This window comes from Acartia tonsa, chromosome 11 (assembly GCF_053477335.1).
Source record: "Acartia tonsa isolate MP-2025a chromosome 11, ASM5347733v1, whole genome shotgun sequence".
Classification (NCBI taxonomy): Eukaryota; Metazoa; Arthropoda; class Copepoda; order Calanoida; family Acartiidae; genus Acartia; species Acartia tonsa.
Genome location: NC_137270.1, coordinates 47,573,043 through 47,597,669, shown reverse-complemented (window position 1 = coordinate 47,597,669; position 24,627 = coordinate 47,573,043). Strand labels below are relative to the sequence as shown.

Below are 24,627 nucleotides of genomic sequence, written 5' to 3'. Positions count from 1 at the left end.
GGCGGGTTGGATTGGGGGTGTTGTTAATTTAGCCAGCTTCGTGATTCAATTTATGAGAGTACATAAAAAGCTGGCGCAACATCCAAGTAATACTACATCGATTTTAAAAGTCCCAACTTGAAAAATCACTTTATTAGAGTACATGAAAAACTGGTGCAACATCCAAGTAATATTATATCAATTATAAATGTCCTTACTTGAAGTATCATATCAATTATTAGAGTACATGAAACTCTGGTGCAACATCCAAGCATTAATATATCAATTTTTAAAAGTCCTTACTTGAAGACAGGAACACATCCTCTATTCATTTTTTCACTCTGATAATAACCACAGTCCACAGGAGCGCAGCTTCTCTTGTTAAAAGGTCCACACAGACATACTTCACATGGATTCTACAAAATAATTTAACTGTTAAGGGTAAGAAAATGGAAGATATTTTAATGCTACAGGAAGACGAAGAAAGTCCCTCAATGACGTCATACAAATGAGGGATGAGGAAAGGAGAAGAGGGATAGAAAACCCCCTAAAAAAGAGATGGGTTGTCCCTCATCTTATGATGTAACATGCTGATTTTTTTAGGGACTTTTGTTTTCTTCAAGAGTAATGTTATTTTTAAAAAATTAATTTTGCATAGAAAATAAAACAATTATATAAAATTATATATTTGGAAAACCTGTTCTGGGAAACTTATGTTTCAAATATTTAAAATGATTATTTCAACAAATTGTGCCTTAAAAAATGGTTTTCCGAAGGCCTTATTTTTGAAGATTTATGGCCTTAAAGGTTGTGCAAAAAATTTAAATTGCACGGTTTGTATTAATAGTAGATAAATGTTAAAAATAGAGAGAGAGAGAGAGAGAGAGAGAGAAAGAGAGAGAGAGAGAGAGAGAGAGAGAGAGATAGAGAGAGAGAGAGAGAGAGAGAGAGAGAGAGAGAGAGAGAGAGAGAGATAGAGAGAGAGAGAGAGAGAGAGAGAGAGAGAGAGAGAGAGAGAGAGAGAGGGCATTCATTTTTAAATAGCAATAGAAAAAAATACTTACGTCTTTAGACACAATTTTTTCTCCTTCTTTATATGCTTTTCCATCAATGTTACAAGTTATCAAGGCATCTAGTTCCTAATTTAAAATATGATAGTTTTTCAAATGTTCCTTCATGAAGTGCATAACTCGAGAGACTAGGGGAAATTTTAAGTTGCTAACAAAGACATCATTTATAGGTTTATTCTTTCATCCAATAGGGGGGTAAAGGGAGTGGAGAATGGAGTTAATCTTTATTTTAGCCAGCTACAAGTTTCACTGTATAGAGTTACATGTTAATCTAGTGGAAGTTCCAAGTAATAATAAATACATCTATAATACAAAGTAGCTTGATGTCTATCTGTCCGTCTGTCTGTCTGTCCCTTAAGATCTGGCAACCACTAAACCGATCGGATTCTACTCTTAAGGGAATATATCTGATGATCCAGTGGTGCTTTTCTTTGGGGATGGGACACCGCACCCCCCCCCCCCCTTCCAAAAAAATCTCCCATCCATTTTTTTAGATTGATGCATGTAATGAAGGCATTGGTGCTGCACCACCACTTTTTTATTTACCTCTTGAAGAAAAGCCCCTAGAGGTTAAGGGCAAAGCCGCAAGTTCTTATTAATTTTCTGGTTTTTATTTCAATATTCGTGGGAAATTGTCTGTAATGTGATGCTATACTTGTTTTTTTTCTTCAGTATTACTGGTATACGGTACTAATCCAGCGGATATTAATTGGTTTTGAAGCCATATTTGAAATGACTATTTTAATATTTTTTCCTCATTGCATTTTTGTCCACTAGGGCAACAGGAGTCGGGATGGTCATACTGATCTATACACCTATAAACAAAAAACATATAAGAGGTTAAGTAGCTTTCAATAGTGCCCTAGCAAAATGGGGATAGATGTCACTGCTTTTGGCCTACCTGTTCTATTGACGTCAGGAAATACCCTATAACCCATCTGTTTTCTAGGGGGATTCCTTACTCCTTCCCTTTATCTTTCCCTATTCCATGACGTCAATAGAATAGGTAGGCGGTGCCATCTATCCCCATTTTCTTAGAGGTTAAAGTTAGTCAACAGGTCATAAACCACTCTAACTACTGAAAGACTGCCAAAAGATACCCAAATACCCCAAATTTGAAGCCACTAGCTCTAATAAAGTTATCAGCATATTAGAGCAAAACACTAAAGGGATAAAGGGCTAAATAACTGTATGTCCCTATCGCAATGACCTTTTGCTGACTCCCAAATGGGTCTTTGAAAATTAACTAATGGTAACGAAAATATTACCACTGCCAAGTAGCAGACAACAATTTGCTAGCAGACGAAAAAGGTCATTGAAAAAGGAGGTAGGTAGTTATCTGTACATATACAAAATTATAGCACTTTACATAGTAAAAATCTATCCAAAAAAAATGGTTTAACTTCTACGACTAAACATTAAATCCTGGCGGCGAAATTTTAGGGACTAGTGTAAATAACAGCCCAATTTCCCCTCCCTCCCTGCAAGAACTTACTTTTTTCCCTCCTCTGGAAATGGGAAGAAACAATCCGCTATTGCGCATACGGGTTGGGATAGCTCAGAAAATTCACCAAAACCCTAAATAATAAATTTATTGTTACTTGGATGTTACAACAGATTACAATGCTATCTAATATAGTGAAACTTATTATTAGTATTACCTCCTTTACCCCATCCCCTTCCCTCTTATTTGATTAAATAACTGAACAATAAATGTACAACCCTTTACCCCAATCCCCTCCCCTACTACTGGATGAACGAACTGACAAAAAAACAAATTTCTTATTAACAAACAAAGTTGACGACAATTTTCCCCTGTAGTAATGTCAACGAAGCCCAATCTGCACCACTTTTGATTACTGTGACGTCATATAATGAGGGAGATGAGAGAAGAAGTGGGAAAGAAAACCCCAAAAAAAGAGATGGAGAATCCTTCATTTTTAATACGTCACAGGAATCTAAAGTTGTACAGATTGGGCTTCGTCAGTAATTTCTACGTATATTCTACATCCAATTTTCTGTCAGTCTGTACAATAAAAAAAATAACAAATACAACTACTAAAAAAACATGATTAAAGATATTCATAGCTAAAATATTACATATTCTGGCGTTTGAGATATCTTAATGGTCAGACAGACAAAGATTTCTAAGATTACCTTTTCACAGAAGCATCCTTGAGTACAGCCATTCTTGAAATAAGTTTCCAGATTGTCACCTGAACAAAATCTATTTGAAATAATCAGTGAGCTAAAAGGATATAGCAATGGCTGATGAATTGATGTATATCCCCAATTCAATAAAAGTCCCCAAAGTTGTTAGGTCAACGAATAAGAAAACGTTATTTTAAAACTTTGAGGACTAGTGTAATAAACAGCCCAGTATCCCCTTCCTTCCTAGATAATAATACAGATCATATTTAACAAGTACAACTATATCCAGGGATCTCAAGGGATAAGACAAATGATGAAAAACAAAATTACCCCATAAAATTATCAGTAAATTAGATTTAAATTCAATTAGAGTACCCAAAATTTGGAGTCAATAAAGTGTTTGGGTACCAATATGAATATCAACATATTATTTTTAAAATAAGTTTTGTCATTTTATTAAAAAGTGATCATGGCTGATATAATAACGACATAACTTTTTGACAGGGTATCAAAATATATCAACTCTAATAAGATTTTAAATGTTGACGGAAATTAATTATTTTACCTTGTTTGAACAGTTTTCCTCTGGGATTTTCAGCAGATACAGCAAAACATTGATCCTTGTTTCTCAATCTATATTTAGACAAAAAAGTGTAAAGGTATATTGGGGCAATTTACCAGGAATCTATAAGGATAAGGCAATGGCTATAAAATCTATGTACATCCTCAATGACAATAAACAAAATTACGCCTTCTGCAGATTAAAATTAGTCGTTGGAACGTTTGGACATTTAATAAACCAACTAAATAATCAAAATTCATAAAATTCATACAAGTTTAGTTAGCCGGGCCTTAGGTCGGTTGGGGCCAACAAAACTGGTTTTAATCTTCTAATCTTTTATTTCAATATCCGCGGAATGCTGTCTATAATACAATACAATAGTATTATAATTACCTCTCTTCCCAGGTAGAACAGTCCCAGCTGGATGGACAACATTCTCCAGGATTGGTAATTGGTGAGCAGCCCTAAAAATTCATAATTTCAAGTCCTTATTTTTGTCAAGTCATATATAACAGGGATATAAAGGGATAAGACAATGGCCAATAAATTTATGTACATTCCACATGATGGTACATAGAATTACCCCATCTGTAGAGTACAATTATTAGTTGAAACATTTATATACTCAACTTCATAAAACAACAATCAAAATGCAGTAGAAGTCCCCAAAGTTGTTAAGCCAACGGATAAAAAAATGCTATTCTAAGACTTTGAGGACTAGTGTAATAAACAGTCCATGGCCTCTTTCTTTTTGCTTATCAAGTCAATTATTGACTATCAGAACATCTATAATATGATATGTTAATCTATAAAGCAGCATATAGTGCCTAATCAAAATTGACGTCATTCAATACAAATTACCAATGATAGGTCAGTATAGATTTTATAGTTTGTCAATTACAATGTATACTGGCCTATCATTGGTCATCTGTGTTGTATGGCGTCATTTTTTATCAGGCACTATAAGCTGCTTCTTAATCTATTGAATAATCTATCGATCTATCTATTATAATATATATTAGTCATCTATCATTTATTGTGTAAGTTTGCTATATAGTCTTATATCAAGTCTATTTTTATAAAGTCAAATGTAAAGTAATCTATCTAGTTAAGCAAAAAGTCATCTTTTAGTTATCAATCTTGTGCATCTTTTGTGTAATCTTTGGAATTATCTATTAAGGCCATGCCTTTGGCATCTCGGGGCTAACAAAATGAACTAATATTATAATTTTCCCTTTTTTTATGCGCGGATAGCTGTTTATAAAACAATGCGATAAAAAATAAACCATAACCTTACCTTGGCTTGATTGAAAAGAATCTGGCTATGGTCACATGTGACAGCAGAACAGTCAGTGTCCAGGTCAGGAGTATTTCCACCACAAGTGCTCACACACTCATCCAGTGTAGTGAACTTGTTCTCATTCCCCTGGCATCCTGCAATGTCAGTCCCATTATAGTAATGCTTATATTAAAAGGATGTCTATCTCTATGTATGTCTGTGTCTGATCTTGCTAACCACTGAGCCAATAAGGTTTTCTTTAACGAAGTAGCTTTTCATAAGTCCAGGGAATGTTTATAACTATTTTGGGGGATGATACCACATTTCCTTCACCGATAAATCAGCCCTAGAAAAAAATTACGTAAATTTTTTTACTTCTTCTTTTAAAATTACCATCTTTACATTCTATTGATAGAGGAAAAACTAGAATGTGTAAATTCTGCAATTGGTAGCTTAAAAAGTGTTTAGTAAAAAGCAAAGATATAACAAACATATCAATTTTAATAATTATAAGTGATTTTTTTGCTTTTTATATTGAAACAAACATATCAAAATGTCAAATGCATTTTAATTTACAAATCATTAAAAAATCTAATTTTAGAATCATATAAAAAAATATAATAAATATGAAAACATATTTTCAAATAATTGTTTACATTCAATTTTGATTTGTTTATTATTGTGCTCAACACATTCTTAAAGACCTTGAAATTAAAATTTATTAATTTTGATTTCACATGTCTTTTTTTAGTTTTTTTTTTGTTGCCTTGCATTAATTGTATATAAAATATGTATAGTTTTTTTTTACCATTTAAGATCAGATGTAGCAAACAACTGAATTTTAATTAAAAAATATTTGGTAATTTATCTGTATTTTTTATGATTTTGGGGGGCAATGCTTCGTAAAAATGAGCTTTTAATCTGCACCCAAATATTATTTTAGAATTATATTGCTAGTTATACCTTGTTCATATTTTGAGGTAAGTTTTGCATTCTATTAATGTAATTGTGGTATTCGGCAACCGTGAGCCATGCCTATGGCACCCCTGATCTGGGGTTCGGTGGAGGGTCAATGGCCCTCCCCCGAGTCCTGGGGAAGGGGTCTAGTGACCCCCTCCCTACGCTTAGAATTAATGATTGAATCTGTCATGTTTATTATGGTTAACTGTATTCTTAATTCTCCCCCACCCTTTTCAGGGATGGGGGATCATTATTGCCCAAACTGACCATTGTATATGTATTATTTATGCTTTTATGTTATGATTATTTATTCCTATCCATGTAATTATTGTTTGTTGTATATAGCTTCAGTATCTTTTAAACCTTCAATAAAGTGACAACTGAAATAGATGTTGATCATTATCTAGTGAAAGCTAGAGAAGCGTAGCTTCTCTATAGTAAGGTGTCCACGTCTGTCACACTGCCGTAATCTAATTGAACTCCGGTGTCTGCCATTTATCCTCGGCGGATACCACAACTTTGGTGACAGCTGTGTGAGATTACGGCGAACCACAAGTGTAGAGCAGACGCGCATCTGAGGCTAAGGTACTCCCAGCAGTGAATCTGGCAAAACTGACGCAAGCAACCTGAATTACCCACCCTGGACAGCAAAGTTTAACTCTGCATCCGGCAGTTGTGGAAGCGAGACAGCGAAATTTGACGAATAACCGCGAGCAGCGCTGATATCTAACGGAGAATTGAGCGCCAAAAGGGCTGAAACAGGCCTGCGGACCGGCTGAAACAAGCCAAATAAGTGTAAACGGCTGGAAATAGGCCAACTTTACTGCAAGAAATAGCAGGATCCGAACCAGTGGCGCTAGCAGGACGGGACATTCCCTGCCGCCATCAGCCGGATTTGGATCAGCGGCGCCAGCAGGACGGGACATTCCCTGCCGCCGATAGGCTGAAACATGCCACATAGCTGCAAGCTGCGAGCTAACATACGAGTGTAGTGCACCAGTACAGAGAAAAACTACGTCAACTCCGAGTATCCTGAGAAGCTACAACGCAGCCACCCATCTAGAAAAACAGATATTATGTTACATTGCAGGGATTACCACCCTGGTGTTATGGCCAAACAATAGATTTATGAGCAAAGCTTGGCAAACAAATTGTTGTGTTGTGATAAATCTAAGAATAGAACAGGCTTGGATTATTGTGTATTGTGATAACAGCTAAAAATAGAACAGAGTTGGTAAACAAATCTGTTATGCAATTGTGATAAGGACAAAAATAGAAGCTAGATGTGATATAATAAAGACCCTGATATACAATCAAAATATCTCAAGCCCACAGCACAACAACAATACACCCCTTATTCCAAGGGAAAGGGAGGAGCCCCTCTCCATTGAAGGCAAATACAATCAGGGTGATATAATAGATAAGCCTAGGATTAAGAAGAAAAGGCCCTATTACACCAACACACAGTTACCCCCCTCCCTCACAGGGGGAACGGACGGAGTTACCCCCGTCCCCTCACGCGCTTCCCCCTTCCTACCCACACTAGACTAAGTCCGTCTGTAGTGTGGGGCTAGCGATCGGACACACAGAGCGCCATTCACGGGTAGCGCAACAGAGTGCGGAAAATATCATAAATCCAACGGACGAAGCGGACCAATGAGAGAGCGAGTTGAGGGGTGAGAGCGCGTTTTCCCCGTGTGCGCGGATTTGACGGCGCGGACGCGCGTTACAAGGACAGGAGATTCCACGCACACACACACACACACACTCACACCGGAGCGGAGCTACTCCATAGCATTTAACAGGGGTATTTTTAGCAAATAAAGAATTGCAAGTTTCTTTCCTTCTAGCTCTAGTGTGATAAAGGAAAACCCAATCAGTTCCTGACAGCAGTTCAGACCCTCAACATCTACCTACCTCTACCAGCCTACCCTACAACCTCAACACCTAACTAGTGACAAGTACAGCTAAGTTATATCTTTGCAACTAAACTCCCAACCTAGTGATACAAACAGTGTTGGCTGTTAGGCTAGGAAGCCTCAAGTGACAAACCATTCATTTTAGTACTGTATAACTTTGTGCCCGCCGTTGCACCGTTGACCCAATGGACCAGCATCAAGCCCCAGGAGGTGACCAAGCCCCAGGATGGCTCCAGGATGACCCTCAGCCGGCCCCAGCCGAGTACCGCAAGCTGATGCTGAGCAATCTGCCGGAGTTTAGAGGGCCGCCCAAACAATCCTGGTCGGCACATATCCGCAGACTCGAGATGTCATGGGCGGCTTACCGCGTGCCACCTCATGATTCCCTCAACCGCCGCAACGCCCTACTACTGTCACTGGTAGGGCAAGCGGCGGAAATGGCGTCCCATCTGTTTGGCGAGGCAGGCCAAGCCTTGACCTACGAACAGGTCAAGACCGAGTGTGAATTGTTATTTCGCCCTGCTTTTGAATCCCAAACGCTTAAACAAGCGTTTAGGGATTACAAGCAACACTCGACAGAACCTATACAAGCGTACATATCAACTAAGTGCGCCTTGTATAGGGACGCCTACAACCATGAGGATCTTGAGTTGTTGGTGGACGAATTAAATCGTGGAATTCGTAATGCCAATGTAAAACGCCTCATGATGAACCATGAAATTACGAGTGTACCTGAGTACACTCGTAAGGCCATGTTCACCGTGACCATGGTTACTAAGCAGCTGAAGGAAGGTGTGTGCTTAGTGGACTCGACCGACGGGCTGACTGGATCTGCCTGCATCCAGTTGCCCCAATATGACGAGTCGGAGCCAATGGAGATTGGCTCCTTGGCTCCGGGTCTCCACCAGATGGGGAAGGTCGCTCCAGATGACAAGGTTCCAGGCCGCTGCTACCGCTGCCAGGGGAGAGGCCACCGAGCTCGAGACTGCCCAACGCCTGTGGAAGTTAGCCTGGAGGAGAGACGCACCCAGCCACGCCGTGACCGTTCTGCCAAGTGTGAGCGTTGCCACTATGACGGTCACACGGCGGCCGATTGTAGAGCTGACTGGGCCCAGGTAGCCAGCCGCAGGCGCACCGCCGACAAGGGTGCCCCTCCAGGGAAGCCCAGCAGAGTGGCCCATATGGAAGGGAGCGCGCCCCCAGCACCACCACAGCAAGCAGCCGCCCCCAGAGCTGCGGACCGAGCCGATGGGATGCCGCAGTTTGGGACTGTCCCAGCTAGGATCAACGTACTGGGCGGCGCGGCTGAACCCAACCGGGTTGGCCTAGGCTTCAGTCTTAACCATCTGGGGCCAGAGCTGATACAGCCCAACAACATAGCCGAGCCAGAGGTGCTGAGGCCCCAGCCTTTTAGCCTCAACATGATGGAACCTGCCCGACTGAGCCTACCCAGCAAGAGTGGAGGGGCGCTGCCCAGCGTCTCTGAGACGGTGTATGGGGAGGTCCTGGCAGCCGCCGAACGGGAGAGGCAGGAGGTGCTAGCCAGCACCTCTGCATCAATGTATGGGACGCCACCCGGCGTCGCCACCTGGGATGATGGGGGGGTGCTATCCAGCGCCTCCCACCTGGTGCCTGGGGCGACAACCGTCGCCGCCACCGAGATACCTGGATCCTGGAACGAGCCAGCCTCCAACCTGATGTCTGGGGCGACAACCGTCGCCGCCACCGAGAGACCTGAGTCCTGGAACGAGCCAGCGGTCCCAGAGGAAGGGGTGACACCCGTCACCCCCAGTCAGCCAGCGCCACCAGCCTGCAGGGAGAGCCCAGCTACATGCCATCCAGAGCCCCCTGCCAGCCAAGGGAACCCAGCTGCTCAACATCAGGATAAGTTGAATTTGTTAAATGTGTTGTATCCAAGATATTGTAAAAACCCAGCCTTGCCTGTGCCCCCTGCACCAGAGGCTGGGGAGATTGAAATTTGGGAAAATAAGGACTTGCCTGTGCCCCATGCACCTGAGTTCCTAGGGCAGGGGAGGGAAGTGAGTAAGGGCGAGCCTGTGCCACATGCACTTCAGCCCCATGCCACTGGGCATGCTTTGGACAAGGGAAGGGAGCACTTAGGGCTAGGGGAGCCGACACCCAGGCAAGTGCCAGTCGCTTGCCAGTCTGTCATTGGGGAGGGTATCGGGGTGCCCCGGCCGCATACAGATAACGCTCAATGGAAACTTGTATCTAGCCAGGAGCAGCCCAGCTGTGTCCAGTCCCAAGAAGCAGCCGTGACCAGAGCTGAAGATCCCCAGCCGCGTGTACGAGGAAGATGGTTGCCTGGAAGCCTCTCCCATTGGTGGATGGTCCTGTGGGGCCTCCTGCTGGCAGCCGTGTGGCCTACAACCAGCTACGTCCTGGTGGGGTGGGACTGTGCCAACCCCACCCATGTCACGTCTTACAATAAAGAAAAGATGTGTAACACGGAGCCCCTACACCAAGAGGTGCCCCTTGGCCATGAAGTACACGTCCTGCAGCAAGTCAAGGTGAGGGAAACCACTGGGTATAGTTGTCAGCTCACCGTGTCCCAGTGGACATTCAGGTGTGGAGTATGGGGTCACCTCAAGGTGACCTCGGTCCCCACCCTCATGAGGCCAACCAAGATAGACCCAGAAGCGTGCCGAGACCTGGCCAGGAACCGAGTCTACACGTTGCCAGGCAAGACCCAGCCACTGACGTTCCAGCTGAACCATCCCCTGTTCTTCACCATCGACATGGTGGGCGCCCTCGTCAACAGCCCCGAGGGGGTGGGTTGTGAGGGGGAGGACGTCCACTTTGAGGGCCAGCTATACCGCAACGAATTAGTGCTCCAGGAGCGACGGCTGCTGGTCAAGGAGGAGACCTATGTGGTGGAGGATGGACGGGTGGAGTCCCAGTCTGACCACCTGACCCTAGAGTGTCCCCATTCTGAGCTGTCCTGCATCACTGGGGAAGCAACCTACGTGTGGGACCACCTGGGAAGAGATTGCCCCTTGAGGCTGATCCGCAGCCTCCAGCCCAGCCTGGTGATGGATGCATATCTGGTTGACCATCAGGCCCAGTTTTTCATCAACATGACCAACCCCACCTCGATTGTGAACTGCGACTTCGAGGCCCATGCCACAAACCATCCAGCGTTGTTCGTGGCAGCTGACCCAGCCGCGGCTGCGCTGCCCAGAGTGTCGGCCAGGGATGTTGACGTTCCCCTTCAAGCACAGATACATGCAGGTTATATTGGGTTTACCCTGGAAACGCGCATGAAAAGCACCGCAGCAGAAGAAGTAGCGGCCAACTGCTGGAAGCTCCAGCAACTAGACCCGGCCCACCCGGTGCGTGTCCAGGGGAGCACGTTCTCGGTACTGAGGGGAGACATCCTGCTGCAGCTGACCTGCCAACGTCACAAGTACGTTGTCCGCGAACACAAGGAGTGTTGGGACAAAGTGCCAGTAGAGCCCACAGGTTTTGTAGACGCTGTGACACGGGTATACAGTGAACACGCCACCAAGATTCCCTGCTCCTCCACCTACCCCCTGACTGTGCACGCGGAGGAAGGCTGGATAGAGTTAACCCCCGCTCCCAAGAAGAGGCCACCCCCGCTGGATACGCCTAAACAGTTGTTGACAGAACCCTTAGATGACTTCAGTTCAGGTGGCTTGTATTCGCAGGCTGAGTTGAACGACTGGCAACAACTGCTGGCGTTCCCAGCATACAAGAGTGCCATGCTGACCGGCCTATCCTATGGCTCCTGCGTTCAGCAAGGCAGCTGTTCGGCCACAGGAGACCATGGGATAGTGTCCTACAACATTGACCGACTGGCGGAGGAAGGAGAGGCAGCCCTGGATGTCTGGGCTGGATTTAGACAAGCCATCCACGAGTGGGGAGATGGCGCAGCCATACTGTGTTTACTGTTGTTGATCCTCAAACTGCTGGGGGACCTAACCATCATTTCCCTGGCAGCAGCACAAGGAGGAGTCCGAGCAGCCCTGAATGCGATATCACAAGTGTTCCTGTACCATCCAGCTTTATATAGGAAAGCGCTGGCTAGAGCCAGGCTCAACCATGCCAAGTCCCGGGACTTTTCAGTGGACTGGGATGCCATTCCCATCGGCAGGGAAGCAGCCGAGGAAATGGTGTCTATGAAATCAACTGACAGCGGGCATGACCGCCCAGGTAGGCCAGGACCGCCCTCTGGCAGACCCCGCGGCCCCTCAGGAGGACAGGCCGCTGCTCAGACGATCAACCTGGCAGCCAGTGCCCCAGCCGCTGCCAACAACAACCAGCAGGCCCCACTGCTGACTGTTCCAGCAACCACTGTGCCACCAGCAAACCTGGTACCTGCCGGCGCTGACCAACGTGTCCAACCCAAGCCAGCCTCTGCCTTCTATCCCACATTGGGAGCCCATCAACCCTAAGAAGATACTCACCACTAGGATTCCATTGAATCATTATCGTTGTATATATTTTAGCCCTAAGGAGCGGACCAAAGGCCTTAACCACTGTCGGAAGTCTGGTAGGGAAACCACCTCCCAGCCTTCCGAGGGGAGAGTTGTGGTATTCGGCAACCGTGAGCCATGCCTATGGCACCCCTGATCTGGGGTTCGGTGGAGGGTCAATGGCCCTCCCCCGAGTCCTGGGGAAGGGGTCTAGTGACCCCCTCCCTACGCTTAGAATTAATGATTGAATCTGTCATGTTTATTATGGTTAACTGTATTCTTAATTCTCCCCCACCCTTTTCAGGGATGGGGGATCATTATTGCCCAAACTGACCATTGTATATGTATTATTTATGCTTTTATGTTATGATTATTTATTCCTATCCATGTAATTATTGTTTGTTGTATATAGCTTCAGTATCTTTTAAACCTTCAATAAAGTGACAACTGAAATAGATGTTGATCATTATCTAGTGAAAGCTAGAGAAGCGTAGCTTCTCTATAGTAAGGTGTCCACGTCTGTCACACTGCCGTAATCTAATTGAACTCCGGTGTCTGCCATTTATCCTCGGCGGATACCACATAATTTGTGTAATTTTAAACAGACTCATCTTGTAAGGTTAAAATGAGCTTTTTTAGTTACTAGTTAAACATACCCTTGGATATGATTGTTGGAATAAGCAAGCAAAGAATTCACCACAAACCATTTTAAAGCACTTTATTATAGACAGCTTTCTGCAGACATTATAAAAGAAAATTACAAGATTAAAACCAGTTTTGTTAGCCACGAGGGCCAGAGAACCGGGCTAACAAAGCTGGTATATTCCTTTTAATTTCTATTTTGATATTCGTGGAAAACTGTAAGTAATACGATGGCTGTGAACCAGTTCTAATCCATTGGATATTGATCAGTTTCGAAGCCATGATAAGAAACATTTCTTAGTTTTTGCAACAAATTAACAGAATGTTAGCTGTTTACAAGATTTATTACAGTCAATTTCTTCTGCAATTCAGAAAAAGTTTGGGTTTTCCAACTAAATCATAGACTAAAGGTTATACAGAGGTGGATTCTTAGGCTCACTGGCTCACTAAAATCAGTGAGGCTCGATTAACATTTTTGTGGAAATCCTCCAAAGTCGCATAAAAAATCTACAAATTTTTTTAAAAATCATAAAAGGGTTATTAGTATAAGATTTTTATGCAATTTTGGAGGATTTTTCAAGAAAATTTTAGCGAGCCTCATTGATTTTAGTGAGCTAAACAGTTTGTTTACAGAATCCACCTCTGAATATATTATTATCTCAATGTTAGCATTAAATGGCATTCTTTAAGAAAAAGATATAAATACCTCCATAAATGAACTTGGTACATCTTCCAGTAGTTTTATCAAAACCAAACACATTCTTAAACCCTCTGCATGGACCTACAGAATTAAAATATTTACTCAGCACATAGAGAAAGGGAAGATTAAATTTTTTTAAAAGTTTAATAATCTTTTTCTCTCATTCACTTACAATTTTTTATATTATACATTGATTAGTCGGTTACAACTAGAAGTATTCAAGCTTTTTAACTAATAAATCTAAAGAGACAACTTTGTTTCACATCATTGTGAATTTACATTTTATCATCATATCCCTTAACATTCAGGGATCCAAAGGAACAATAGCTTATAAATTAATGTACATCCCCAACGATCACACACAAAATAACCCCTTCTCTAGATTACAATTAGTGGTTGAAACAATAGGACACTAAACATTAATAACCAACCAATCAAATTTTAATGAAAGTCCCCCAAAGTTGGGAAGCCAACGAATAAGAAAACGTCATTATAAAATTTTGGGGACTAGTGCAACAACAGCCGAATATCCCCTCTATCCCTGCATATTAGAATCTAACTTTTGAATTAGGTAGAATTCAATGGTAATGCAATTAAAAATATACCTCCATCAATTTTCAACGAGCAGACTTGAGCCGATTTAGTGGTTGGTTTGCTAGGACACTGTTTTTCACACTCCTCTTGGGTGACAAACAGGTTTTTAGTTCCCCTACATCCGCCATAGATGTAGTTTACACATTTTCCTTCACTAAAATTTAAATTTTTTAATTTTGAAGATTTTTATCATCTTATTTGGAAGATTTTTATTTTTTTTTTCTCAAAGATTTTCAAACATAAGAAATTGAGAATCAATCGGATTATTAGATTAAGCTATTCAGCCAATTAATTCCATTTGAAATTGCCAAAAATTAAATATTTTGTTGAAGTAAAACTTGTTTTTTGGTCTAACTGAAAGGGAAGTGGGTAAGAAGGGGAGAAAAAAGAGGAAGTTGGTTGAGGGGAAATTTTATTTCGAATTGTTTATCAGAATTACAGGATTTTCCCTAGAATTAAGGAATTAAATGGGAGGAGATTTAGTAAGGTGATGAGTGTTTGTACAGCTAAAACTTGATAATTATGCAAAAAGAAAAAAGTATTATTTATTTACAAAAAAAGGCTATTTTTAAGTATATTTTTAATGTTATTTGTGGAATATTTCATTGTCCAAGGCAAAAAAATTTTAATTCAACCGTAAAGCACAAAATTCTACCAAAATAAAACACCTTTTATAAGTTTAATGTATTTTTTTTCAGAGAAAAAGAGCAATTGATTATTTTTTTGGTTGTGTTAGAAAATAGGAAAACACAGTTTTATTTGAATCACTGTGTACACTCTGTTATAACTAGTTCTTAATGAACCTACCTCTGAGAGAAAGTCCATCTTTTAGAGAATCCTTTACAGGCAAAAGGTCCAGGCAAAATTGGAGGTAGGCTGCACACATCTGCTTCAGTATCTAGCTCTACAACCTCTCCAATTTTGGGCTAAATTGAAAAATTTTTGATTATTAATTTTATATTTTGTTTTAGCATTTTGTAGCAAAAAAAAGTTTTAGATAAGAAACATGTTTGACATATTATTGATTGGATCTTACGCCAGATTAGCATGTACGTACAATAATAAATGGAATAGCTGGCTACAATAACTATCCTCCCCTCCTACTAGATGAACGAACTGACCAATAAGTGATGTCCATGTTAGCATTCTAAATTGACGTTAATTTTTCCCATGTCATAATATCCAAACGTATATTCTAAATCCATTTTTAACAGAGAGAGAGGGGACAATGGGCTGTTTATTACCTTATTCCCCAAACTTTTATGATAACATTTTCTTATTCGTTGGCTTAATAACTTTGGGATCTTCATGAATATTGATTGGATGGTTCATTAAGTTGAGTGTTCTAACGTTTCAAGCACTAAATATAATCTACAGAAGGTGAAATTTTGTGTATCCTCATAAGGAATATACATCAATTTATCGACCATTGTCTTATCCCTTTAGATCCCTGATTTAATTTACCTTAGGAAGTGAGTCAGGAAAGACAATATCGTCTTCATCAGAGTCTTCTTCAGAACTGCTCTCACCAGACTCGGCTGCGTCACCAGCTGTAGCGGAGTTGGATCCATCAACTCTAAATTTACAGAAACAAGGATGACAAATCCATAAAAGCTAAGCTCTGAAATTGAAGGACATACGAAAACTAACACGTGTAGATCGAGTGTCAGAACTGAATAAGCAGAATATTAATGCACAAGTCTAAAAAACAATTGTAAATAAATGTGATACAAAACGGATTAAATACATGATTTGGTTTAAGGACATACTTGCATTTTTAGTACTTGATTATAGAGATGCTTCTCTTATAACATTGTACTTTGTTGTAATAGGAATCAGTATTCCAAAAATCAGACGAATCAGATAATTCTAACATACAAAAATTTGTTGTAAAAAAAATTAATCATCCCTTCTGTACATTACAATTAGTTGCTGAAACATTTGGACACTCAACTGAATGAACCCTCAATTGGGTTAAAATGTTAATGTTAAATTACCTAGCTATGTTGGTAGCATCAGGTACATCAGGTTGAATACAGGTCCTGATACAGTCAAACTCTGTGAGGTACAGATTCTGGGAGCCCCCGCAACCTCCGTAGATATAGGGCTCACATCGTCCTGTCTGAATGTCATACCGGTACCTAAAAGTAAAACAAATATCTATTCAATGTTACTTTCACTAGCAGCTAAGCGCCCCTAGATGCCTTTAGGGGAAGAGGGGGAGGGACGAATTCGACCGCCCAATTTTTAATTTTTTGGGGGGAGTTAGATTTTTTAGAGGGGGTGGTAGTCGAAAACCCACAGTTTTAGTTTTTGTTTTAAAAAGAAAATTTAAAAAAAAATTTAGGTCAGGAATTTTTCTCAAATGGCTATTTTATATCTTGGAAGGTGGTGGTACCCAACCCCAAAATAATTATACATCTTCTTAGGACCTATGAAGGGCTTCACTGTAAAGCAGAACCATATTAGTTTAGTGGTCAACGAGATCCTTAATTCAGTACACACACAGAATCAGAGATCCTGTTACTTTTATATAAGGATTTCTGTCCATTTTCTTTTTTTTTAAATTTGTTGTTTGGGATTGCGACAAATGTTCTAAAATTTAAATTTTGTACATTTCTACTCAAATACCTGTAGACAAAATAGCACTTAAGGATAATTTCAAAAGCCTAAGTGCCAAACAGTTTCTACTACCTTGGAAAGATTCCCTCACAGGATTTATCTGAAAGAAGTGGCGGCTCTGAACACTCGGGTCTGGCAACAGAAAATTTCTCCTGTACAAAAAAAAAATATTTGGCAACTGTGAATCTCTTTATAGTGTTAATAAAAAATGACGTCATACAATACAAATGACCAATTACAGGACAATACACAGCCAAAATTACCAATGACAGGCAAGTATATGTTTCAATTGACTAATGGTAGGCCAGTATGCCGTCATTTTTATAAGCACTATAAAAAGCGTTGGTCATACAATACAAATGGCAAATGATAGGACACCACACAGCCGAAATTACCAATGGCAAGCTAATATATGTGTTAATTGACTAATGGTAGGCCAGTATGACGTAATTTTTATAGGCACTATAAAAAGCTTTGGTCATACAATACAAATGACCAATAAGAGGACAATACACAGCTGAAATTACCAATGGCAGGCTAGTACATATATTTTAATTGACTAATGGTAGGCCAGTATGGCGTCATTTTTATAGGCAATATAAAAAGCTTTGGCAACTGTATTAGTGTTTATATTTCTGTTTATTAGTATAAGTACTCAAAGTTTTATAACTAAAAAAAACTTTGGGTTTTTGATTATATATTGTTTAGTTCAAGCTAGCAGTGGCGCAACTTTTCAACCAATCATTGTAATCTATTGAAGGGGTAAATTTGTGTATCGTCATTAGGGAAGCATGTGAATTTAATCTTACATTGTCTTATTCCATTAAGATTATTTTTATTTTCTGCTCTTCTTTGAATATGATTGTATTTATTGTGCTTTACTTGAGAGAGAGAGGGGACAATGTGCTGTTTATTACACTAGTCCCCAAAGTTTTTTATAATAACGCTTTCTTATAACAACTTTGGGGACTTAAGAAAATTTCGTTGGCTGGTTCATTATGTTCAAACGTTTTAACCACTATTTTAATCTACAGAGGAGTAAATTTTGTGTATCATAATTGGGGATGCACATCAATTTAATCTTTCATTGTCTTATCCAATTAAGATTATCTTTATTTTCTGCTCTTCTTTGAATATGATTGTATTTATTGTGCTACAACGGGCTGTTTATTACATTAGTCCCCAAAGTTTTATAATAACGCTTTCTTATAACAACTTTGGGGACTTAAGAAAATTTCGTTCGCTGGTTCATTATGTTCAAAAGTTTCAACCCCTATTTTAATCTATAAAGGGGCAAATTTTGTGTATCCTCATTGGGGATGTACATCAATTTATCGGCTATTGTCTTATTCCTTTAAATCTTTGTCTTTACTATAATTGTTTAAATAAGGATTACACGTAGAAATCCTTTGTAATTTAAATTAATGGTCATTTTAAAGTCTAGATGCAAATGGAATACAGAGTAAACAATGACTAAAAAAAAACAAATATCAAGTCGCTTATTTATATGGAATGTTTATTTTAGTTTTCGTTAAAAAAAGGGTAAGATATTCTTTTTATTTATGCTGCTTACATCCCATTAATGCTAGTGGCGCACGCGCTAGTTTTATATAAAAATATAAAAAATTTAAATTTATGGTAAAATTTGATTTGACAATTTTTATTTTTTATTCAACATTTCATTTCATTTGTGTAATGTTTAAAATAGGTTTATTCGACCATAAAACTAGCAAACTAACAAAAAAATTGCAAACAAAGCATTTTTAAATGCAAATGAATTGTATTAAAACGTTTCAATGTTTTATATTTGTTTCTTTTTTTTGTGGGGGGGGGGGGGGAGTTGTTACTCCCCATATTTTCCAGCTATTGGTTCTTTAACCCTTTTGGCCTTTATATTATATATTTATTTAATTTTAAAAACTGTTAACCGCAGTTACATAGAATTTAGACCTAAACAATGTACGAAAATTTATTACAATATACAAAATTACCCCATCTGTAGATTAAAGTTATTGATGGAAAAATTAGGACACTTAAGATTGGACAATCAATTAGGAACTAACAAAAGTATCGGAAGCTTTTGAGCCAACGCAAGAGGAATTGTGTTGGGTTCTAATACCAATTTACAATCCAATGTTCCTTCCCTCCCTGTATAGTAAAAAAAGTCCCTAGCTGGATCTTTAAAGGTGTAGCCGTTTCCGTAGCCAGAGGTACAGCCTAACCTAATAGAGATCTTAAAATCAAATTGGCTACGCGTGGCCACGGCTATATGCGATCTTTAAAGGGCGAATATTGGTTCGATATGATATGAGCTTATATCAAAGGTGCAATTCCATAGATTATTAATAACTTAAAAATATTGACATATTCAATTGTATAAGTCTGTTTATAGCTTAAAACCCGTCAATCTCGAAGAAAATATTTTGTAATTTGTGTGGTTCCCTAAGAACTCAAACACCCTAGCATCACACAAGGCTTCGTGGCAAGGTTGAATTAAAAAGCTTTCGTTAAATGATAGTTGTAATAACGAGGAAACCAATTAATCAGGGGTAAATATACCCTCCTTCTACCTTCATAAAGTAAATCATTTAAAAGTTAAAAAAAAAACATCAAAAGACTTTACAACAGTAATGTGAAATCAGTTCTTCTTTATGGAGCTGAATGCTGGAGAACTGTGAAAACTGAATCAAATCAACTTAATGCATTTCACAATAGCTGCCTAAGAAGAATTTGCAAAATATTCTGGTCAAACAAAATATCAAACATTGAGCTGTATGCTAAGACCAAGTGCAATAGTATTGAAGCAGAAGTGAAATTTAAAAGACTAAGGTGGCTAGGACATGTGCTTAGAATGGAACAAAATAGGTTTCCAAAAAAGTGCTTAAAATGGAACCCCACCACTGGTAAACGTAAACGGGGACAACCAAAAATGACCTGGCGTCGGAGCACTGAAAAGGACCTCTTTAATTTGGAATTAACATGGGGAGAAGCTGAAGCACTTGCCAAAAAAGGAATTCATGGAGGAGCAGGGTGGCCGTATTCTCTGGACTCCACAGTCCAAAAGAGAGACGCGCCTGAACTGAATGTAAAAAGTAAAAAAAAAATAATCGATAAAATTTTCTTGGAGGAAGAATGATTTAAAATCCCTGTTTTTTTGTGGCCGTGTGTGTGTGTGTTGAAAATGCATACACAAGGGTTGTTTATTTCATCATGAATTAATCAAAGATCTCTGTACAGAAAATAAACTTTAAGACGTATTATTTACCCTGTCAATACTCCTGACGCCCTTCTACGCAAATTATTTTTATGCTTTTTAAAAAATTAAATGAACTAGTATATAATCTAAAATAATAAATATTTAAATTATCTTTTAAGGTGCGTGCCAATGTAATAGTCAATCAAACTTAAGCAAAATATTTTTTAAAAAGTCTTGTAAAGGGCTAAAATAAACGATTTTGTCGGCAATCTCATTTATTATATGTTCAATTGAAACAGAAAATTGCAAAATCTACTTAAGGATTTTTTTGAATTTTTAAATTTGGCATAGATATTCTGAAAGTATGTAATGGCACCTTTGATATAAGCTCATATCATATCGAACCTATATTCGCTCTTTAAATCAAAGCGCTTTTTGAATTTTTAGTAAAAATATGAAGAAAAAAAAATAATAATAATACGTAAAAACTTTAAACATTTAAAAATCAATGTTTTATTGGCAGCACTGGCAGTGGCGACGGCTACGGCCACGACTACGGCTACGGCTACGGCAACGGCTACACATTTAAAGATCAAGCTTCTGTCAAATTTATCAAAATCCCAAATAGATTTCCAGATAGCATATTTAACCAGGAATCTAAAGGGATAAAACAATGGCCAATAAATCCCAAATGATGATGCACAAAATTACCTATTGTGTAAATTACAATAAGTGGTTGAAAAGTTGTGACACTAAACTAAACCAACCAATCAAATTTCAATAAAAGTCCCCAAAGTTATTAAGCCAACGAATAAGAAAACGTTATAAATAACCTTTCGGGACTCATGTAATAAACAGTCCAATGTCCTCTCCCTCCCTGGTTATAAAATGCAATTAATTATATATAATTATGAAATTTCTAAATTCTAAGAACAATGAAATCTGAAAGGATTTTAAAGTAGTTATGATTCGCAAAATTTATCAAAGTAAAGCTCCTCGGTGATTGTGAATTATTATAATAAAAGGCTTTAAACATTAAAAAATTATTGTCTTCATCAGTTTTTGTGGGGGGGGGGGGGGGGTTACTTGAAACTACTGAAAAGTTTTTAGTGGTTTAGAAGGTTTTATAACAACTTGGGTACTAAACTTTTTTTTTAAAGAATGGAGGTTTGAATACTATTTACTTTTTTTTATCTATTCATTTATTTTTTGGAGGGGGGGGGGGGGGGTTTACCGCCCCTTAAATATAATTTCTTGCCCAAATCAAATAAGATCCAGTTAAAAAAAGATTAAAAAAAAGAAAAATTCGTTTTATCGCAACCATTTCAAATGAAATGTTGGTAAATGGTATTTTTGAAAATAATATTGATGCGTCATTTAATTGATATAGGATATATGTGGATATATTTACAGGGGAAAATATGTCGCCAATTTAGCCTGTTAATATGGACCTCATTTATTGGTTAGTTCGTTTCAGTAAGAAGGGATAGGAAGAGATATTTTAGCCAGCTGCAAGCTTCACTTTATCAAAGTACATTTAAAGTACAAAGTACACCTGGTGCAACATCCAAATTATATCGATTATCACATAGGCGTCCAAGGGGGGGGGTAATGGGCCATTTGGCACCCCCAAACGATTTTGGGGGTGCCGTAGGCACCCCCAAAATTTTGTGAACAATACCCCCCCCAAAAAAAAATTACCCCTACCTTGGGGGTGCCGTAGGCACCCCCAACGATTTTGGGGGGGGTATTTACCCCCCCCAAACCATTTACGGGGGGTAAATACTCCCCCCAAAATAGAAAATCTTTAACAAAAAAAATTTTTGCGCGCTTCGCGCGCATTTTTAATACTAAATTTTTTATAAAATTTAAATTACCCCCCCCAAAAATTTTACCCCGGGGGTAAATTTTGGGGGGGGTAAACAAATTTTACCCCTGCCAACAGATTTCAGGGGGGGTAATTACCCCCCCCAAGCAAATTTTACCCCCGGGGTAAAAATTTTGGGGGGGGTAACAAAATTTTGCGGCGCGCTTCGCGCGCCATTTTACCACCCCCAAAACCAAATTACCCCCCCCAAAATAAAAAGCTTGGACGCCCCTGGATTATCAATTTTAATATTTTTTGCAAATGCATCATTAAATTGTAAGGTGGGTAAGATGATTTAAAGACAAGGATGACAACATCTATAAGTAGTGAAGCATAACAAAAGACTAGGAGGTAAGTAAATACTCACAAAAAGAGTTTCAGAAACATATTTCATTCTTTGTATTTCTAAAGTATCGAGTGCATTAATGATTAAATTAAGGTTTTACCTTCACAAATTCGCTACAAACATTTTCACATTCAGTAATTCCTAAAAAATACAAAGATATTTTTGAAATTGTATAGTGTCCAATGAAAATGACGTCATACAATACAAATGAACAATGATAGGCCATTATACATTGTAATTGGTAAATTGTATACTGGTCTATCATTGGTTATTGTATTGTATGACGTCATTTTTTAATGGACACTAAATAAATCTTTTGGACAGAAAGAAGAGGAGTGGACCAATAAAAATAAATCCATCAAAAATTTACCTGAAAATCTGTTAGCATTTCCCCTGCAGCCGCCATAAACGGCTGGCAAGCAGCTGCCGGTAGCCTGGTCAAATTTTACCACATACTTTGTTGCTCTACATGGACCAGTCTAAAAAAGAGGATGTACAAGCTTTTTATTCATTATTTTTATTTTTGGGGGGAAGGAGGAAGTATGGGTTTTAAAAATTTGTAGAGGGTATTTTAACGCATTTTTAATAATTAATTATGAGGGGTAAATTGAAAAGTTTTTAATTTTTTAAATGGCTAAACCCCCTAACCCCCCTCCCCAAAATGGATGTTTATGGTAACCTCCTTGCACTCTAATTAAACTCTTTAAGTCAGGTAGGAAATCCTAACGTTGGATATGATCTAAAAGCAGTGTTGCAAGGGTGACGCACATTTCAGATCTCGGTTTTCGCGTGCGAGATTATTTAATTCGCTATGATATTATGATAAATTTTTCTCAAATAGCGAAAACTGAGATCTGAAATGTGTGTCAACCTTCCAACACTGCGTATGACCGCGTACGACCGCAAGAAATGGCAATTTATTAGACTCCATCCTTGAAGAACTCACCTGGAAAGGCTGCAGGCAAGGGTTAGCATCATCCTGTCCAGAACAGACGCCAATTATACCTGCAACACAAACAAAAAATATTACAATTTCGTTTAATAAAACAATGATTGTCTTTTCTGTATTATATGTATTGAAAATATACAAAAAAAAGTAATTGCTGCTTATTAAATATAACCCACTTTTTTTAACCCCCAAAATACATTTTCCGCAGCCCTTTTAGGATAGAGCCTGGAAAAGCCTTGCGTTTGGTAACACATTTTTATATCTTAATTGGAAATGATGATCTATTAAATAATTGTATTTCATAAATAAAATGAGAAAAAAATAAGTAATGTTTTTATCTATTGAAAACTAACACACTTTAAAACATTAAACACATGGATAATCTATTTACAACTGACATTCCCATAATTGATAGAAAAATCAAAGATATATAAAGGTTAAACATACAACAAATAGGAAGAAAACAAATAAAACTATTTGGTTTATACCAGATTTGGGTTTTGAATATATCAGAGGTTTTATCACAGCGAGGGAGAAGACATTGGACTGTTTATTACACTAGTCCCCAAAGTTTTAAAATAACGTTTAATTATTCGTTGGCTTAACAACTTTCATGACTTTTATTGAATTTTAATTGGTTGGGTTGTTAAGTTTAGTATCCAAACGTTTCAACCACTAATTGTAATTTTGTATATCATCATTGGGGAAGTACATCAATCTATCGGCAATTGTCTTATCCCTTTAGATCAAATTATGGGTATGAACACGAACTTAAAATAAAAGTTATAGATTTAAAAATCTACCAAGAAATAAGGAACCTATAAACTATACAATCAATACTAATCATGTGGGACAGACAATGGTTGATAAATTGTTGTACATCCCCAATGATGATAAACTAAATCACCCCTCACGTGGATAACAGTAACTGTCTGAAACGTTTTTACAATCCACTTAATGAACCAAACAATCAAAATCCCATAAAACTCTCAAAAGTTGTTGAGCCAACGGATAAGAAAACACTGTCATAGTCTTTTTAGGACTAGTGTAATAAACAGACCAATGTCCCCTCTCTACCCTAAATCAGAGCATCCCCAAATGAAAATAAAATTTACCTAAAAGCAATAATGTTTTCAATCTCCCCATACTCTGTATAAATATAAATCACTGTTTGTCTCTTTAGAATAAACTAAAGTGAACTGAGTTAAAATAACTTGATTTTATAGCTTTTACCCGCAAAAATAAATTGGTGTTCCCGCGTTTCTGACAAAACATTGATCTGAATAATAGCAAAATATGTATTACCAAACTAGGATAAGTAAGTCTATGATTAG

The 24,627-nt window shown here is 38.7% G+C and overlaps 1 protein-coding gene across 2 annotated transcripts in view; it reads right to left on the bottom strand.

Annotated features, from left to right (window-relative positions):
* LOC145332799 (papilin-like) overlaps positions 1-24,503 on the bottom strand; it is a 44,669-nt gene extending 20,166 nt beyond the window's left edge. For both annotated transcript variants that reach the window (XM_080177858.1, XM_080177859.1), the window contains exons 1-18: positions 24,409-24,503; positions 23,291-23,349; positions 22,715-22,823; positions 22,445-22,485; positions 17,008-17,087; positions 16,311-16,454; positions 15,778-15,889; positions 15,121-15,239; positions 14,325-14,467; positions 13,726-13,800; positions 5,060-5,196; positions 4,156-4,226; positions 3,766-3,833; positions 3,207-3,265; positions 2,545-2,627; positions 1,806-1,864; positions 1,044-1,120; positions 283-395 (exon numbers count right to left, since the gene is read on the bottom strand). In XM_080177858.1, coding sequence (XP_080033984.1) covers positions 283-395; positions 1,044-1,120; positions 1,806-1,864; positions 2,545-2,627; positions 3,207-3,265; positions 3,766-3,833; positions 4,156-4,226; positions 5,060-5,196; positions 13,726-13,800; positions 14,325-14,467; positions 15,121-15,239; positions 15,778-15,889; positions 16,311-16,454; positions 17,008-17,087; positions 22,445-22,485; positions 22,715-22,823; positions 23,291-23,349; positions 24,409-24,439 — 1,580 coding nt within the window. In that variant the 5' untranslated portion in view covers positions 24,440-24,503. The remainder of the gene's footprint in view (positions 1-282; positions 396-1,043; positions 1,121-1,805; positions 1,865-2,544; positions 2,628-3,206; positions 3,266-3,765; positions 3,834-4,155; positions 4,227-5,059; positions 5,197-13,725; positions 13,801-14,324; positions 14,468-15,120; positions 15,240-15,777; positions 15,890-16,310; positions 16,455-17,007; positions 17,088-22,444; positions 22,486-22,714; positions 22,824-23,290; positions 23,350-24,408) is intronic.
* Positions 24,504-24,627: the final 124 nt, after the last annotated feature.